This window comes from Canis lupus, chromosome 28 (assembly GCF_011100685.1).
Source record: "Canis lupus familiaris isolate Mischka breed German Shepherd chromosome 28, alternate assembly UU_Cfam_GSD_1.0, whole genome shotgun sequence".
Taxonomy (NCBI): Eukaryota; Metazoa; Chordata; class Mammalia; order Carnivora; family Canidae; genus Canis; species Canis lupus.
Genome location: NC_049249.1, coordinates 30,209,930 through 30,229,062, shown reverse-complemented (window position 1 = coordinate 30,229,062; position 19,133 = coordinate 30,209,930). Strand labels below are relative to the sequence as shown.

Sequence of the window (19,133 nt, the reverse complement as noted above, 5' to 3'; positions counted from 1 at the left end):
GCCAATATCACGTGGCAGCCTCAAATCCAAAGTGATGGTTTGATGTGAAGTGATAATATAATTGTCAGAGAAAGCAGACAATGAGGAATGTAGAGCCAATAATTACATGTAGTCCGTGGAACCCGGTAGCTATAAAGAAAGTGGAGCTGTAGACTCCGTCAGAAATTGTGAAAGATGTTTCATAATATTCGGAGGCTTGAAGTAGTGTAAAATATAATCCTAGGGAAATTGCAATGAACAGGGCTTGGAGTATATGTTTGCGATTTCCTTCTATGAGGCTATGGTGAGCTCAGGTAATGGGAGACTCTGGAGGCCAGGAGAACAGAGGTGTTAAGCAGTGGGACTTCTAATGGATTTAGGGGAATAATGCCCATGGGCCGCCAGCAACCCCCGAGTTCGGGGGTTGGGGCTAGGCTGGAGTGATAGAAGGCTCAGAAGAATCCTGCGAAGAATACTTCTGATACAATAAATAGGCCCTACCAATTCATGTATGACAAATAATAGATTTAAAAATAGGATTTAAAAAATATTCTCAGAGACCGCAGGACAAGCAACTTTGGTTCTAATCTAGAATGCTCTGCATTCACTTTAATCCTATGAGGTAATACTTTCATGTCATATTGTCAACATATGAAATCCACTGGGCAATCTACCCTCATTTCCTCTTCCAAATAATGATAAGAATTGGTTAGGATAATCCCTAAATCTGATACCCTAATATTATATTCATTCACTTTAAAAAAAAAAAAGATTTTATTTATTTCTTTATGAGAGACGCAGAGAGAGAGGCAGAGACACAGGTTGAGAGAGAAGTAGGCTCTACGCAGGGAGCCTCGATCCCAGGACTCCAGTATCACATCCTGGGCCAAAGGCAGGCTCTAAACCACTGAGCTACCCAGGCGTCCCATTCATTCACTCTTATAGCAAAGGATGGTGTGTTATTCACAGCAAGAACATATGATAAATGTCATATGGGGGGAAAAAAAGACCTCTCATTACATCTCCCAGCCTCAAGTAATGGAAAATCAAATAGAACGTGGAGTTTTAAGCTGATGAGGTTTTAGGAGACCTTATTCCCATATTCCAGGAACCTCACCCCTGCCTTCTGTTACATGAACAACAAACTGACAAATACGTATGGAAATGAGTAATTTCTTTTGTTGCTTCAGCCTAAAAAATTCATCAAATTCTAGTCTTGTAAAAATTTGAATTTGATTTCTTGGGTAAGATGCTGAATATAGAAACACAAGTATATTATAAAACATGAACTATGTTAATGAAGTTGATTTCTGTAAAACACTAGTCACAGAGGAATAACAAATTAAAAAAAAAAAAGGAAGGCATTTATGTTCCTTACCTATAACAGCTTGCCTATAAGCATCCTTAAATCGATTCAGGTAATATCTATTTGCCGAGTTAACCCCATCTTTCATAACTCCTGCTAACTTCCTTTCTCCTGTCCTTGTAAAGTCACCCTGTTAAGGAAAAAGTCATTTTGACAATTGATTCAAACACAAGAATGCTCCCAAAGTCAATGTGGGCTTTCAATACAAGACCAAAATTCTATAGGCTTTTATAATTTCTAAATAATGTAGTTAAAATATCTACTAGTATCTGGCTGTGACCCAAGCACATCAAATAATTAAAATACTATTTGTGTCATCAAGTCTTCATAGTTAGATGCTGCTATAAAGTAAATCCATTCTTGGCAATCTGTCGAATTTCTAGGATCTACAGGTCAAAACTTATTATATAACATACAAGAAGATTTTCAAGCCTCAAAAATCACAAATTTCCAATGTGGGAAAGTGTGGACAGTTCCCTAGAGTTTATTACAATGGGATTTAGCCAGTGCATGTGGATGTGTGTGAATATGGAGAAAGAATAGCAATTTCCGTACTTTACTGCCCATTAAATTGCTGTAGAATGATCCAACGAAGATTTACATTGTTTTGTTACTCTTGCTTTTCACAACGGAGGTGTCAGAGCAAGTCCCTAGATGACAGTGACTTAACTCGAAGTTTGTACCCTTTGACCAACATCTCTCCATTTCCCCCATCCCCTGGCAAGCACCAGTCAACTCTTATTTTTAAGAGTTGATGTGACGTTTTTAGATCATGCAGTATTTGTCTTTCTCTGGCTTAGTTCACTTAACACAATGCCCTCAAGGTTCACCCACATGTTTTCAAAGGCAGCATTTGCTTCTTTTTTACGGCTGAATATTCCATCACTCTCTCACACACACACACACACACACACACTCACTCCAGTTACTCACTCACTCAACATTTATCCACCATTGGACACAGGTTGGTTGTTTTTAGGTCTTGGCTATTGAAAATAATGCTGCAACAAACATGGGAGTGCAGCTATTTCTTTGGGATACTGATTTAATTTCAATATATACCCATAAATAAGATTGTTGGATCATATGGCCATTCTATTTTTTAAATAACGTTCTTAAGTTTATTTTAGAGAGAAAAAAAAAAAAAGAGATCATATGAGTTGGGGGAGGGGCAGAGGGAGAGAATCTCAAGCAGACTCTGCCCTGAGCACAGAGCCTGATGTTGGGCTCAATCCCACCACCTATGAGATCATGACCTGTGCTGAAACCAACAGTCTGATGCTTAACCCATTGAGCCATCCAGGTGCTCCCTGTTCTATTTTTAATTTAAGGACTTTCCATGCTGTTTTCCATGATGGCTGTGCCAATTTACATTCCTGCAAACAATGTACATTTCTCCACATTCTTGCCAATACTTGTTATCTTGTCTTTGGTAACAGCAATTCTAATTAGTATGAGGTGGTTATTTACTGTGGTTTTGATGGGCATTTCTCTGATAATTATTGATGTTGAGCATCTTTTCATGTGTCTATAGGTCATTTGTATGTCTTATTTGGAAAAATGTTCAGGTCCTTTGCCCATTTTCCTAGTCAGATTGTTTTCGTTTTTTGTTATTGAGCTATGGAGTAACTATTATATTTTGGATACTAGCCCCTTATCAGGTTTTGCAAATAGTGTCTCCCATTCCAAAGGTTGTTTTTTTATTCTGTTAATTGTTTCTTTTGTTGTGCTAAAGCTTTGTAGTTAATGTAGTCCCATTTGTTTATTTTTACTCTTCTCATTTATGCTTTTGGTGTCACATCCAAAAAAAAAAAATTACTGCTGAGATCAATGCCTCAGAGCTTTACCCCATGTTTTCTTGTAGGATCAAACTGTAAAGCCTCAGGTCTTACATTTAAATCTTTAATACATTTCAAGTTAATTTTTGTGACATGAGGGCCAAACTTAATTCTTTCACATTGTATCTGGTTTTCCCAGCACCATTTACTTGAAGAGCCTATCTTCCCCTATTGAGTATTTTTAGTTCCCTTGTCAAATATTAGTTCACTGTATATGTGTGGGTTTCTTTCTGAGCTCTCAGTTCTATTCTGTTGGTCTATGAGTCTGGATTTATGCCAGTCTCATATTGTTTTGATTACTATAGCTTTGTAACAAAGTTTGAAGTCAGGGCAAGTGATGCCTTCAGCTTTGTTCTTTCTTTCTCAGGATTGCTTTGGCTATTAAGGGGTCTGTGGGCTCATGAATTTTAGGATCTCTTTTTCTATTTCTGGGAAAAATGCTATTGGAATTTTCATAGGGATTGCATTTAATCTATAGACGGCTTTGGGTATTATGAAAATTTTAACAATATTAATTTTTCTGATCTATGAACACAGGATATCTTTCCATTTGTGTCTTCCTTTCATCACTGTCTTATAATCTTCATTGTACACATCTCTTGCCTTTTTAGTTAAATTTATTCCAAATATTTTTATAGTTTTTGATACAAGTGTCAATAGAATTGTTTTATTTCTTTTTCAGATAGTTTGTTGTTAGTATATAGAAATGCAACTGATTTTCGTATGCTGGTTTTGTATCCTGCAACTTTACTGAATTAACTTGTTCTAACAATTTTCTGGTGGAGTCTTTAGGATTTTTTTTAAGGATAAGATTATGTCATCTGCAGATAATCTTACTTCTTCCTTTCTAATTTGGATGCTTTTTCTTTCTTTCTCTTGCCTGCTTATGCTGGTTAGAATTAAATTACTATCATGAATAGGAGTGGTAAGTGGGCACCCTTGTCTTGTTCCTGATCTTAAAGGGAAAGCGTTTAGCTTTTACCACTGAATATGATGTTATCTGTGGATTTGTCATATATGGTCTTCACTATGTTGAAGTACATTTTCTTCTATACCACATTTGTTGAGAGTTTTTCTCAGGATGTTGAACTTTGTCATATGCTTTTTCTGCATCTACTAAAATGACTATATGACTTTTACCTTCCACTCTATTAATGTGGCATGTCACATTTATTGATTTAAGCATGTTGAACCATCCTTGTATCCCAGAGATAAATTCCACTTGATCATGATGTGTGATCCTTTCAACATGCTGTTGAGTTTGTTTTGTTAGCATTTTGTTGAGGATTTTTGCATCTATGTTGGTCAGAGATCTTGGCCTATAATTGTCTTTTCTTGTAATGAATTGTCTTTGGTATCATGGCCTCATAAAATGAATTTCAGAATGTTCCTTTCCCTTCCACTTTTTGGAAGAATTTGAGAGGGAATTTGAGAGGGAATTATTTCTTCTTTAAATATTTGATAGAATTCACCAGTGAAACCATGTAAGCCCTGGGCTTTTCTTTCTTGGTAGGTTTTGCTTACTGATTCAATCTCTTTACTCCTCACTCACTGGCTCAGATTTCTAATTCTTCAAAGTTCAGTCTTGGTAGGTTGTAAGTTTCTAGAAACTTACCCTTTTCTTCTAAGTTGTCCAATTTGTTGGCATATAATTGTAAAGAGTAGTCACCTGTGATTCTAGGCATTTCTGTGATATCATTTTTTTTTAATCTTTTTTTTTAATCTTTTTTTATTTATTTATGATAGTCACAGAGAGAGAGAGAGAGAGAGGCAGAGACATAGGCAGAGGGAGAAGCAGGCTCCATGCACCGGGAGCCCGACGTGGGATTCGATCCCGGGTCTCCAGGATCGCGCCCTGGGCCAAAGGCAGGCGCCAAACCGCTGCGCCACCCAGGGATCCCTGTGATATCATTTGTAATGACACTTTCATTTATAATTTTGAGTCCTTTTTCTTCTTGATTAGTCTAGCTGAGGCCTGTCAATTTTGTTGATCTCTTTAGAAAACCAACTCTTAATTATATTGATCTTTTCTATTGTTTTTTTTCCCTAGTCTCTCTTTCAAATATTTTTGGTCTAATCTTTATTATTTCCTTCCTTCTGGTAATTTTGGGCTAACTTTCTTCTTTTTCTAGTTCCTTGAGGTGTAAAGTTAGGATGTTTGAGATCTTTCTTTTTTCTTAATTTAGGCATTTATAGCTATAACCCCCCCCCCTTTTTAAGATTTTATTTATTTATTCACAAGAGACAGAGAAAGAGAGAGGCAGAGACATAGGCAGAAGGAGAAGCAGGCTCCATGCAGGGAGCCCAATGTGGGACTTGATCCGGGGACTCCAGGATCATGCCCTGGGCATGGTGCCAAACAGGAGCCATCCAGGCATCCCCTAAACTTTCCCTTTAGAACTGCTTTTGCTATATCTGGTAAGTTTTGGTATGTTGTGCTTCCATTTTCATTTGTTTCAAGGTATTTTTCTATTTCCCTTTTTGATTTCTTCTTTGACCCATTGATTGTCTAGGAGAGTGCTGTTTAATTACCACATATTTATGAATTTTCCAATTTTCCTGTCACTGATTTCTAGTTTCAAACCACTGTGGTCAGAAAAGATACCTGATATAATTTCTATCTTTTTGAACTTGTTGATACTTGTTCTGTGGTCTAACCTATGATCTGCCCTGGAAAATGTCCCACGTGGGCTTCTAAAGAATGTGTATTCTGCTCTTGCTGGATGAAATGTTCTATATATGTCTGCTGGGTCCATTTGGTCTACAGTCCTATTCAAATTTGCTATTTCCTTATTGATTTTTTGCCTGGATGATCCATTGTGGAAAAGGGGGTATTGGGCAGACCGGGTGGCTCAGCAGTTTAAGTGCTGCCTTCAGCCTAGGATGTGATCCTGGAGACCTAGGATCGAGTCCCACATTGGGCTCCCTGCATGGGGCCTGTTTCTCCCTCTGCCTGTGTCTCTGCCTCTCTCTGTGTCTCTCATGAATAAATAAATAAAATCTTAAAAAAGGGGGGAGGTATTAAAGTCCCCTACTGTTATCATACTGCTATTTATTTCTCCCTTTAATTCTGTTAGTATTTGCTTTATATATGTAGGTGTTCATTTGTCTTTAACCAGTAACTTGTACAATGACTCCTAAAGTCTAATTTCCTTAATTAATAAAAAACTTTTTGATATTTATCACTCAACCAAAGATGGACTATCTTATGCCTGTTGAGACTTGATTTTTGTAAGAAATATCTTGAGATGAACTATTACCTTGAAGGAAAATTAACAGAACTAATTTAAACTAATTCAACCATTTCTTATTTCGTATTGCCCACAGGAGTACTTGGTGACCAATAAGTATAGTTCACATTTAAATTAAGTTCTGTGGTGCACCTGGGTGGCTCAGTCAGTCAAGCATCTGTCTTTGGCTCAGGTCATGATCCCAGGATCCTGAGACTGAGCCCCGTATCAGGCTCCCTGCTGTATGGGGTGCCTGCTTCTCCCTCTCCCTCTCCCTCTGCCCCTCCCTTCAGCCTTCAGCTGGTGCTCTCTCACTCTCTCTTGTGCACACTAATAAATTTTTTTAAATAAAAAATAAATTAATTAAATTCTGTGAAGGTTAGCTCTGTAGGATCTTCAAAAGACTTATTCATAACAACCAGGAAAAGATAATAAAACATTTCTTCAGCATTTACTGTGTGCCAGGGAATGGTCTAATTCCTCACATGCATTAACTCATATAATCCCATGACAATCTTCAAGTGTGTCTAGTATTATCCTGTTTTACAAATGAAGAGACAGACACAAAGCTAGTAAGGGGCAGGGTTGGGATTCAAATTCAGGGGAGGCAAAGTATCATACTTAGGAACCAAATTCTACCAATAGACATGTTTTATCTATGTAACATCTTAAAAACCGACTATTTCACATGAAATTCCAAATTTCCAAACTCCCTTGAAATACTGGAAGATCTGGCAACACTGGGCCTCTGTCCCCATACAGAAGCAGTAGAACAGCGCCCTTCAGAGACAGATGCTCTTCCTTAGGTCTGTACCCATGGCCTCCTTTCATCTAATGGGTGGCCACCTTACCTGGCCCCAGCAGAATCTGAATATGTGACCCCTGCCTGAGCCAAACATTCCAGAAAGGAGTCAAATACACAGATTACCATCTGTAGCCCAAATATCTTTCTCTCAAAAATAAAGTTGGCTTAACACCCCATCCTGTGTCCCATAGAATGACCCACAGCAGCTACTATCGACGTTCACCTTCAGAGCAGCGGTCCCCGCGTACTGCCTGCTGATGGAGTCACCGTTGTTGGCCCACATTATCTGATAGATCCGATTGCACTTCACAGGCAGTGGCTGTTCTGGGGGCATCACACCTAGTTTTTTCAGCTAAAATTAACACATTGGTGGATTAGCTACATATAAATCAGGAAACCATAACATAAGATACACACCATGGAAAGAGGAAGCATGTTCACATACCTTTTCAGACTCTTAAATAAAAGAAATGGTGTTTTCAGACTTTTCCAAAATAAAGCACAACTGAGAGATAGTTTTATCAACTGCTACACATAATTAAGTAGAATGAAATATTTATACTGTTCTGATGTACTTTTTAATTATTACATATTTGGTCTTTGTTTTAAATTTGGCTATGAAGTGAAACTATCAAAAAAGCCTACTGAGACGACAATAATATTAGCAGTAGCAGAGCAACAAGTGCCCAGTAAGTGTGAACTCTGTGCTGAGGCTGGGGTTCAAAGAGCTTTTTTAATACAAATTATCTCATTTACTCCTCATAACCCGCTGCAATCAATACTCTTATTATGTCCATTTTAAGGATGAAGAGATAGAAGTTTAGAGATGTTGAGCTTTTTGCATGGGGTCAACACCTAATATGTTGTGGAGCCACAGTTTACACTCAAAATCTGGCTGCTTGAGTGCAATGTTAGAAGGAACAGACTCATGGTCTCAAAAAACAGTCACTACATTCTATCCAAAACGCCCAAAAACTGTGCTAAGAATTTCCACCTTGAAAATTCATTACTCTTGGGGATGCCTGGGTGGCTCAGCAATTGAGTGTCTACCTTTGGCTCAGGGCATGATCCCAGGTCTGGGGATTGGGTCCCACAGTGGGCTCCCTGCAGGGAGCCTAGTTCTCCCTCTGCCTATGTCTCTGCCTCTCTCTCTCTCTCTCTCTCTCTCTCTCTGTGTGTGTGTCTCTCATGAAAAAATAAACTTTTAAAAATCTTAAAAAAAAAAATTCATTACTCAGGTGATAGGGGGTGAAAGATCTAAAAGGGGACACTGAGTAACAGATGTTAGGGCTACAGGAAGCAGCTGCCACCAACTGGGGGGTAGAGAGTAAAGGCTGGTTTCTTAGGTGCCAAAGGAGGCAACAGTGACAGAGAAGGCACTACGAGGGCTATGACACAGGTGACAAAGCTTGCCCCCTTCCTCCTCCTCCTGCTTCACTGTCTTCCTTTGGCAGCTGGTACTAGCAGAGCCTAACACAAAGGCAGCTGGCTGAGCAGAAAGTGCTGGAGACCTTCAGGCCCCAATACATAAGGCAGGATTTGGAACTGAGAGAAAAAAGGTGTGTGACCACACAGCGCCACCCAATCAACACTGAAATGTTGGGCCTCACATTTTTGAAACGAGTTCTTAAGAAAATGCCACTTAATTCAACTTATTTCTAGTGAAGGTTGTACTTTCCAGGTTTCAATGTCACGAGAATGCCTATATGCTGTAAATGTTCTACAGAAGAAAGATTTTAGTTTTTTGTTCACATGTGGAAAAAAATTAGAAATGAATAGTTACAATCTAATAGACCCCCAATTACCTGCTGTTCCATGACCACTCGGGCGATGGCGGCTTGAACCACATTGGTGCGATCCAGGCAGTCCATGCAATTGACTCGAAAAATTCCTTCTTGTTTACATATTACCCCAGCTTGATCAACCCTTTTTAAAAATAGTATGGGATTATTATACAATATAAAATACCTTAATAAGGTTTTCAAAAACCACAATTCTTTAGAGTATAGCAATAACAACAGCAGCACTGGCTATTCATTTGTTTGGAATGTTATGTGACAGGCATCACTGAGTACTTTGTAGATACTGTTACTCATTTACACAGTAACTTCATAAGACAGACATTATTATATCTGTTTTGAAGAAAAATAAAACTGAGGTGCAGAATGACTTGTCCCAAGTCTCACAACTACTAGGTAGAGCTGACACAACCCCCAAATTATGCTCGTCTATGTTAAAGCCAGAAGGCGCTTTAAATCACCATCCTGTCCCTCCCTTTTGACTCCGAGGAGAAACACACCTAAATGCATCTAGCTTGAACAAAGTCACTTTACCACTTGGTGAGGAGTCCTGCAGCATGCCTTGTGCATCTAATTTCTCTGGCCACCTGTTGCCTTAAAGTCTAATAGAATGTTCTCTCCTATGCTTTAAGCCAATTTCTTATTCCTACATATCCCTCCTGCAGTCTGAGAATCATCTTCCTTCTCTGATAATTCTGAAATGCCTGCAAACTGAGACCAAGTACCCCAATGCCATGTTAGGAATGCTAAGAAAGAAGACAAAGAGGAAATACAGACTATGGAGCATTAGAGGGAATTAAAGAACAGCCATAGTGCATGCCATTCCATCTTGCCTGACCACCTGACACCTTTTCCCTGTTTAAAGCTAACACTGCCTAATGACACACACTCTCTTGTAAAGAACAAGAACTGGGGAGCAAAACAAGAAAAATAAAAATGCTTTTCCAGCTTGCTATTATTTTAATGCTTAGTAGTGCCAAATACATATGATTTCACAGACCAAGAGTTTGTCAAATTGACTTATGAAATACCTACCAACACCACTTCATGTCAAGAATAATGTCATAAATGGCGTCTGTTAGTGTTTGAACATTCTCAAACTTCATTCCGCGGCTAAAATACATGCCAAAAGAAAAAAAAATCTTTAGGAACTGGGCCTTTTTTTTTCCTTTCTTTCTTTTTTAGCTTAAGATACAATATTTAAAGTAGCTTGGAAAATTTTTTAAGTTAAAAATTTAAACATTTATTGCTTTAAGTACTACTATAAATTACATAGGCAACTATATACATGCTTACAATTAATCTGCATTGTGAAGGAAAATATATTTAAGAATACACTGAAACCTATTGCAGGAATCAGAAGCTTCTTTCCCCACCAAATCTTCAATACGCCTGGGTAAGCGAACCTACATTAGAGCAAGTATTATGACAAAAGAACCTGGCTTTCAGAATACACATAGGTTAAAGTTACCATCAAAATGATTCACCAGTTGTTTTTCCAGAGCAAACTCTAGTAAAGTCTGTCCATAGGGAAAGAAGTACTATTAATATAGTATAAAGATGAGACAACAATGATTTTTAAATAAGGAGACTCAATTACTTTTGCCAGGCTTGGACCCAAGCAGAAAAGAAATCCTCCAGACGTTCTTTGAGTGATAGAAGGAAAAATGGAACTCTCCATCTACACGTTCTTTTGTGAAAGAAAGTCTAAATATTTCAGGAACAACTAAATTTTTAGCCAAAATAAAGCTCATATGAAAATTAAAACTAAGTAACAACAAGAAGTTTTTCTGCCCAAAGGAAGAGGAGAAGCTAAAGTCACTGTGGCAGCACATACCACAAACAATGGAACTGATTAAAACTCCCACCAGGAAGCCCTCTTACCAGTGCTCATGGAAGTCAAATGAGACATAAGTGAGGTGTGAGCTGTTGAAGAGTAACACTTGCTTCAGGTAAGCATCGCCAATAATTTTCTCCCTGCCTGTCTGGTCCACCAAGTTAATAATAACCTGTGAGAGTAAGGAAAAACAAGTTCAGTTTAATCAGGTGTTAAAAACTCAATATGGTCTTTAATCAATTTATTTGGAATTACGTTTTAGAAATATTTTATAGTCATAATTAGAAATTTATCCACTCAAGCATCAATTTTTTCCCATAAAATTAGATTTTCACTTGTTACATTTAGGTGTATGAGAATCACGTCAACAGCATTAATAGCTTTTTTATGCATTATGTATTTGCAATAACCCATTAGAGTACATGATAAAAACCAGGTCCTTTGTCATAGCATGTGTTTAAATTATTTAGAATAATTTTTAAAGACATATACAAGACCTACCTATGGACACTATAAAACTTTGCTGAAATACATAAAAGAAAATCTGAGTAAATGGAAAGATACATTATGGTTCCAGATAGCCAGATATTGTAAAGATGCCAAGTCTCCCCAGATGAATCTAAATATTCAACAATCCCAATTAAAATTTGATCAGGATCTTTCTATGGAGCTGACAAGTTACTTCTAAAGTTCATCTGGAAGGATAAAGTTCTGAAAACTAATGTGGAAAAAGTTCTGAAAACTAATAATAAAAGAGGACCTATTGAAGAGTAAAACATACTCTAAGTCTATAGCAATTAAGATGGTAGTACTTATGTAGAAACAGATGAAGGACCTATAAAAGAGGACAGCTTAGAGACAGACCTATGTACACCGAGGAATCTAAAACAGGATAACAATACCATTCTGGGAGAAATACAAAATATTCTATAAATAGTACTGGAATAATCGTCTGCCCATATTGTGGGGGGAAAACTTAGACTAGCTCCCTAGTTAACATGTAAGTTATAGATGCATTAATGACCTAAATATTTTTAAGTTATAAAAAAGCTAGAAGAATATTTGGGGCGATCTTTCCATAACTGTAGGACAGGACAGGACTTTCTAAGCATAGATAAAAACCAGAGGCATAAAGAAAAAGATGGACAAATGTGACAACATAAAAATCTGGAACCTCTATACCTGATGACAATACAAGTAAGCAAAGGTAAAACAACAGAACAAAAAGAAATAAAGAACTATAACATAAAACCAATTAATATGTAAGAATGCTATAAATTCAGTAAGAAAAAAAGAATAAACGATACAGAGGAAATTCACAGGAGAAAATATATAGAGTCAATAAACATGAAGTTACAATTTTGTTAATAATCAGAGAGACAAACCAAGAAACAGATTCTGACTATAGAGAACAACAAACTGATGGTTACTGGAGGGGACATGGGGGGGACAGGAGAAATAGGTGATGGGAATTAAGGTGTGTACTTGTTTCGATGAATACCAAGTATTGTATGGAAGTGTTGTATAGAAGTGTTGAATCACTATCTTATACACCTGAAACTAACAATATATTGTATGTTAACTGGAATTTATTTTTTTAAGATATTATTTATTTATTCGCGAGACACACTGAGAGGCAGAGACATGGGCAGAGGGAGAAGCAGGCTCCCCAGAGGGAGCCCAATACGGCACTTCATCCCAGGACTCCGGGATCCTGACTGGAGCCAAAGGCAGACGCTCACCACTGAGCTGCCCAGGCATCCCAACCAACTGGTATTTAAACAAAAACTTTTTTTAAACCCCAAGGAAATACAAATTTATAACAGAAAACTAGTTTTCATCTATGTAAAAGCAAAAATTGAATCCTGAATAGAGTCAGCATTGGTGAATATATGGGGAAATGAGCACTGGCTCCAGTTGCTGACAGAATAAACTCTTGTGATCTCTTTGGGAACATCAGAGTGGTAGGTATCACGTTTAAATGCATACTGTTTGATCTAGCCATCCTACTTCTAGAAATATATTCTATAAAGCACATGAGTGTCCCATAATATATGAACATTGTTTTCTGGAAAATTTTTACATAAGCAAAACTACAGACTAAGGGTCCACCAATAGAGAAATAGAGAAAAAGCAGCCATGAAATATTAAGTGAAAAGTTACAGAATAGTATATATGGTACAGCCCCCTTTTGGCTTGATTTTATGTGTGTAAATATGCATGTGTCAAGATGGTTTTTGCTGCAACTGACAAATCACTGACTCAGATCTTAGAACAAGAAGTCTGGAGGTTGCATGTTTCCAGAATTGCTTAATTCAGTGGTACCAGTACCAAATCTTTCCATCTTTTCTGCCGTCCTTGGCATACTGGCCAGTTCTCAGGCTAAGTTCACTCACAGTTTCGACACAGCCGCGGCAGTACGTCAAATCCAGACACAACTACCACGGAGGGACTGCTGGTTCCCGTATCTCTTTTTTATTAGAGCAGGAAATCAATCCCCGAAGCTTCCCGGCAGACTTCCCTCATGTCGTACCTCACTGGTCAAACTGCCAATGAATACACACAGGCCAGTGCCTAAACCAATCACTGGCAATAGGAACAGTGGTGCCATCCTGACTGAGGCAGACTGACATGCAGGTCCACCTGTCTGAGAACAGTGACCCAGAGGATGCGGGTAGATAAGGGAGCATTTCTAGGGTACTGTTAGAAAGGAAGAGGGGTCTGCTCAGTACATACACTGATAAAACTGATGTGTACAAACAGGTTTTGAAAGTCAACACAGAGTAGGGATGAGGGTGATGAGAGGTTATTTCTTCCAATTCCTTCATACATCTCTGTATTGTTACAATTCTCACAATGATTACAGGTTAACATTTTTAAGAAGTTTTAATTTATTTTTTAGTAATCTCTATACCCAACATGGGGCTCAAACCCATGATCCCGTGATCAACAATCACAGGCTCCTCCAGCTGAGCCCTCCAAGTGCCCCTATATATTAACATCTAAACAGTGGTTTATTCTCTGTAATGCTAGTTATAATTAGCATATTATCAGCAATTACATATTGCTGATACATGAACTTAACTCACATTGTAAAAAGTTCAAATGTAGATAAAGGTCAAATCCTTCCTCACTGCAACCCAGACCCACAGCCTTCCCTGGAGTTACACTGGTGGGCAGTGGTAGGTTCTCTTTTAGCCCATATAAAAGTATGCTTATATAAACGTGCACTCCATAGATGTGTGAGAACATATATATATGGAAAAGAATTACATGTATATAAATAATACGCTTTTGTTTGGTGGGTTTTAAATGGCAACACACCATATGCTGTTACACAGTCTATTCTCATTCTACTATGTGATTTTAAGGTCTTTCCATGCTAGTATACACAGATCTACCTCATTTCTAAGCAACTGTATTCAACATTTTAAATGTGCCATACTTTATTCTGTTGACCTTCTGAAGAACAGGTTACTTTGATGCTGCAATAAATGTTCTTGTACATGCCTCCTGGATTGAACACGTGTTTCTCTCAGGTAGATTTTTAGAAATTTTTTTATTAGAGTTCCTGTTGTTCCACATCCTTATTAACAAAACTTGGCATATACTATCTTTTCATTGTAGTCATTGTGGTGTGTAAGTTGTTTTAGTTTGCATTTCCCCAATGGCTGATGAAGTGGAACACCCTTCATATGCTTTATTGGCATGTTAAATATACTTTTTCAGGAACATCTGCTGAAATCTTTTGTCCAGTTTTCTTTTAGGACATATATCCTTTTTTTTTTTTTTTTTTTTTTAGGGTTTTATAAGAGGTTTTTTTTTTTTGTTTTTTGTTTTGTTTTGTTTTTTTAACAACTCTAGATAGGAGTCTTTTGTCCTAGTTATGTATTTAAAAATCTGAAATATCTGGGCAGCCTGGGTGGCTCAGCGGTTTGGCGCTGCCTTCAGCCCAGGGTGTAATCCTGGAGACCTGGGATTGAGTCCCACGTCGGGCTCCATGCATGGGGCCTGCTTCTCCCTCTGCCTGTGTCTCTGCCTTTCTCTCAAGAATAAATAAATAAAATCTTTAAAAAAAAAAAATCTGAAATATCTTCTCCTACTTTGTGAATTGCTATTGTTCTCTTAGCAGTGACTTTAAATAACAGAAGTTCCTTATTTTTTAAAAAAGATTTATTTATTTGAGAGAGAGTAGTGTGAGGGAAGAGAGAAGCAGTAATCTCTATACCTAATGTAGAGCTTGAACTCACGACCCCAAGATCAAGAGTCACATGCTCTCTGGACTGAGTTAGCCAAGCACCCCCAGAAATTCTTTATTTTAATAGTCTAATTTATTAATTTTTTCATCATGGTTGGTGATTTTAGTCCTAAGTTTAACACAGTTTCAATAAATAAATGATAAAACTTCAATAAAGGTTAAAAATTTAGTAAAGTTAAATGTATTGATATTTTCTCATCAAGTTAGCACTTTTTAAGTAATGATTAAGACCTGAGGTCAAAAAGATGTTCTAGGGGCACCAAAGTGAGGCTGAGCTAAGGTCCTGAGTCTTAAAAAAAAAAAAAAAAAAAAGACCTTCCATATTTTCCTTTAGAAGGTTTATGGTTTAATTTTCTTTTTTTTAAAGATTTTTTTTTTATTTATTCATGAAAGACACACAGAGAGGCAGAAACATAGGCAGAGGGAGGAGCAGGCTCCACTCAGGGAACCTGATGTGGGACTCGATCCCGGGACTCTGGGATCATGCCCAGAGCCAAAGGCAGACACTCAACCACTGAGCCACCCAGGGGTCCCCTATGGTTTAACTTTTCACATTCAGGTCCATATCTACCAGAAAGTGATTTCTGTATATAATACATAGATAGATATCAAAAAGCAAAACTATTTGGACTAACAATATACGCATATTTTATTTTGATTGATAATACCATTTGAAACAGCTGTACCAACACATTTCCATTAGTAATGTGTGAGTTTTCATTTCCTCAATTACCTGCCTTTTTTGCTTATCAAACATTATAATTTCTTTCATCTGAGGGTTTGCTTTTTATTTTCCTGCTCAGCTTTCTTTGGGACTGCACAAAATTTATATATTAATTTTGGAAGAACTGACACCTATTCAGTAGTAGTCCCTTGTTCCGGGAACATGGTATTTTCTCTCCATTTATTCAGTTTTTCTTTTGTGTTCTTTAGTCATTCTTCCTCCCACCCCCCGCCTCCATACACATGCTACCTTTTTTGTATGTTTATTGGGTTTTAGGTAATTTCTTCTTTCTTTTTGTTGAAGACTGTCAGAAAAATGCATCCTATAGCATTACACATTCAGACTGCTCATTGCTAATGGATAAGACTTACTGATTATTCTATATGAATCTTGTATCTGAAACCTGGTCATCTTATTGAACTTGGAATTTTCTTAACAGTTTTCACTTGATTTTAGTCTACATGATCATATTCCTACACATGAAAGATGGGTAGAGAAAAAAAGGATACTGAGAGATACACTAATATCTTCAGGAGGTGCAACTATGTTGTACAAAGAGATGGCTTTCATTTCTTACTCTAGATACTCTTGGCCTGTAATAATGAACCAGCAGTAGACTAATCTCTTATCTAAAAATATTCTAAAGTACAGTGATAATTCTTCCTAAAAAATATTGAAAATTCCATTAGCTTATATGGTCAACTTCATGACAAGATGCCATTTTGCTTAATTACAAATAGTACATTGTTATTTTCATAAAATTTAAAGAAACAGATACATATCCATGGTTGAGTATGAAGGAACATTTTATTACTACAGATCAAAGCCCACCTGTTTTTTGTAAATTTTCAGTTGTTCTTCGAAATGGGCACAGAAATAGGCAACAGTGTCCTTTTCACCTACAAAGAAGTGATACAAAATCTATTTTTCCTTCCAATGTTTGAGACAGCAATTAGTGTCTATTCCATCTTTACTTTTATTTTTCAATAATTTATTGACAACCAAATGTAACTAAGATGGTCTAAAACAGTATTTTATAATAAAATGCTAAGACAAAGATCTTAGATTCCTTTCTTCTCAACTGGAACTGAACTACATTGGAAGTGCACACTGTGAGACTAGGACCTTTATTGTCCATGCATCCGGCCTATTGTTAGAAACAGGATTCCATGTAGTTTATAAGAGACTAAAAACCTTTCTACAAATATGAGTATTAAAAACTGAAGGTTTACTGGATTCTCATAAATATATATTGAGTTTGGGGAGGAAAATATTCTGTAAACAATTTTAAAAATCAACCTCACTGAGTAATCTGGTTAGATTGACATTACTTAGCTATTCCAGTGCTACAGTTAAAATACTGGAAGAAGTTAAATCCTCAATATTTGAAACAACAACAAACCCCTCACAGTGAGACATCTGAGTAAAGACATATCTATTTTTTGTAGATGCCATCTTCAGATATTTTCTGCTTCTATTAATATTGGCTATATTTATTTACCCTTTTCTGAAAGTAAGCATTTAAGAAAGTACTCCCCAAGGAAACAACAGTTTAAAATCTGTGAAATAAGCTATGTTTTACCCTATTGTTAGGGAATTTTTTATTGTTAAATAACTTACTCAGATGGTCAATAATGGTTATTACTCTTGCAAATACTATTTCACTATTAAATTTCACCATGGGTTATTGTTTTAAATGAAGTATCTAATCCAGCAAATCCAAACCCAGGAAGTACCTAATGTTTAAAAAAAAAAAAATTCTCTCTGAAATCATCATTTGCAAACCAAGTAACTGACAGGCTTACTTTTGTCCAGCCGGGGTCGTGGATTGTATCGATACCCAACCTGGCTCCAAAAGACAGGCACAGAGCCTCGTGTTTGAATAAATGACAAAGTATGATTATGAACATGAATTAACTGCTCAGTTTCCACATAATTTGCAACATTCCCATTTTTATCCACTCCTCTCCGTTTATAACGCATTCCTAAAAAGACAGTTAAAACAGAAAACAGCAACATAAAAAAAAATTATTGAGTCTGATTAGACACCCTTCTTAACCAAGTATGCCTTTCAGCAGAGCTCCAAGGATCTAATGTGAAACTGCCAGACAGAGCAGCAACAACTTCCCCAAAACTCATAACTATATGCATCATTGTTTTTTAAAAGTTGAAGTGAAGATACTTTCTGTGAACTGAAAGGGAAGGGTTTTCCCAAGGGTTCTAGCACTCAGAAAGGATTTATTACCGTGATACATGCTGTCAGTGGGAACAATGGTATTTAGAAGCATATCCCAAGTGACTCTCTTCTCTTCTCCATATATATACCTCCTTTTCTTTCTGCTTTTGTTAACTCTCCCCCATTCACCTCCCTCTAGAAATTGGTCCCCAATTACATCACACTATTTAGAGTCACTGAGCACTTTAAAGCCAATTATGTTTCCAAATCCATTATTGTCATTAGCATTTCAACACATCTGCAGCTTTACCACTTTCCTCTGAATTTAACTTGTACACGATTCCAGCCCTCTACTCACCTGCTCTGTGCCTACTTCGGCGTGAAATGAGAGCCACTAGAAACCGTGGGTGAACGTCATCTACACAAGTGGACTCCTGAGGGGGGGTCTCTGGGCTGCTTTTCTCGTCATCAGATGATTCATTATAATTAACCACAAGTTCTTCAATCTGCACAAAACCTTGGATAATGGGGAGAATCCAAAAGTCCACCTCTGGTGTCTGAAAACAATATGAGCATCATGTTGTCTCTCTTCTGTACAGCACTGCTACTTGTTTAAACTCAAACGGAAGCCAGCACATATTTGTGAGTCTACTAGAAGAAGAAACCCATTTTTTAACCATCTTTCCTGCTTATTGGAGAATGGCAGAAAGGAGGGAGGGAGGAGGACAAAGGGGAGAGCCTTTCCTTTTCTCTATAGTCATCATTCAGAAAGAGCTGCCTGAAGGGCACCTGACTGACTCAGGACTCTTGATCTTGAGGTCGTGAGCCTCACATTGTGTGTAGAGATGTCTTAAAAACAAAAACAAGAGCTGCCTGAGAGGGCCCACAGCATAGAAGACAGAAGCCACACTGCCTGGGTAATGAATTCAAGCTCTTACTCACTCTGGTGAATCACTTAACCTCACCATGCCTCAAAATCCTGCTTTGAGAAATAGGAAAAACTATTACTTAATTAGGCTGTATGAATGAGTAAAATGTAGAAAGTGTTTGGCATAGTTCCTGCCTTATCATAAGTATTGACAAATTTAACTATTGTGTTATTCCCCTTGGCACAGAACAAC

The 19,133-nt window shown here is 37.4% G+C and overlaps 1 protein-coding gene across 1 annotated transcript in view; it reads right to left on the bottom strand.

The window, feature by feature from the left end:
* Nucleotides 1–19,133, bottom strand: part of INPP5F (inositol polyphosphate-5-phosphatase F) — an 87,248-nt gene that overhangs the window by 16,099 nt on the left and 52,016 nt on the right. The window contains exons 7-14 of the mRNA XM_038578965.1: nt 18,371–18,569; nt 17,642–17,821; nt 16,668–16,735; nt 10,902–11,026; nt 10,053–10,130; nt 9,024–9,144; nt 7,442–7,570; nt 1,358–1,475 (exon numbers count right to left, since the gene is read on the bottom strand). Of these exons, the coding sequence (XP_038434893.1) occupies nt 1,358–1,475; nt 7,442–7,570; nt 9,024–9,144; nt 10,053–10,130; nt 10,902–11,026; nt 16,668–16,735; nt 17,642–17,821; nt 18,371–18,569 (1,018 nt within the window). The remainder of the gene's footprint in view (nt 1–1,357; nt 1,476–7,441; nt 7,571–9,023; nt 9,145–10,052; nt 10,131–10,901; nt 11,027–16,667; nt 16,736–17,641; nt 17,822–18,370; nt 18,570–19,133) is intronic.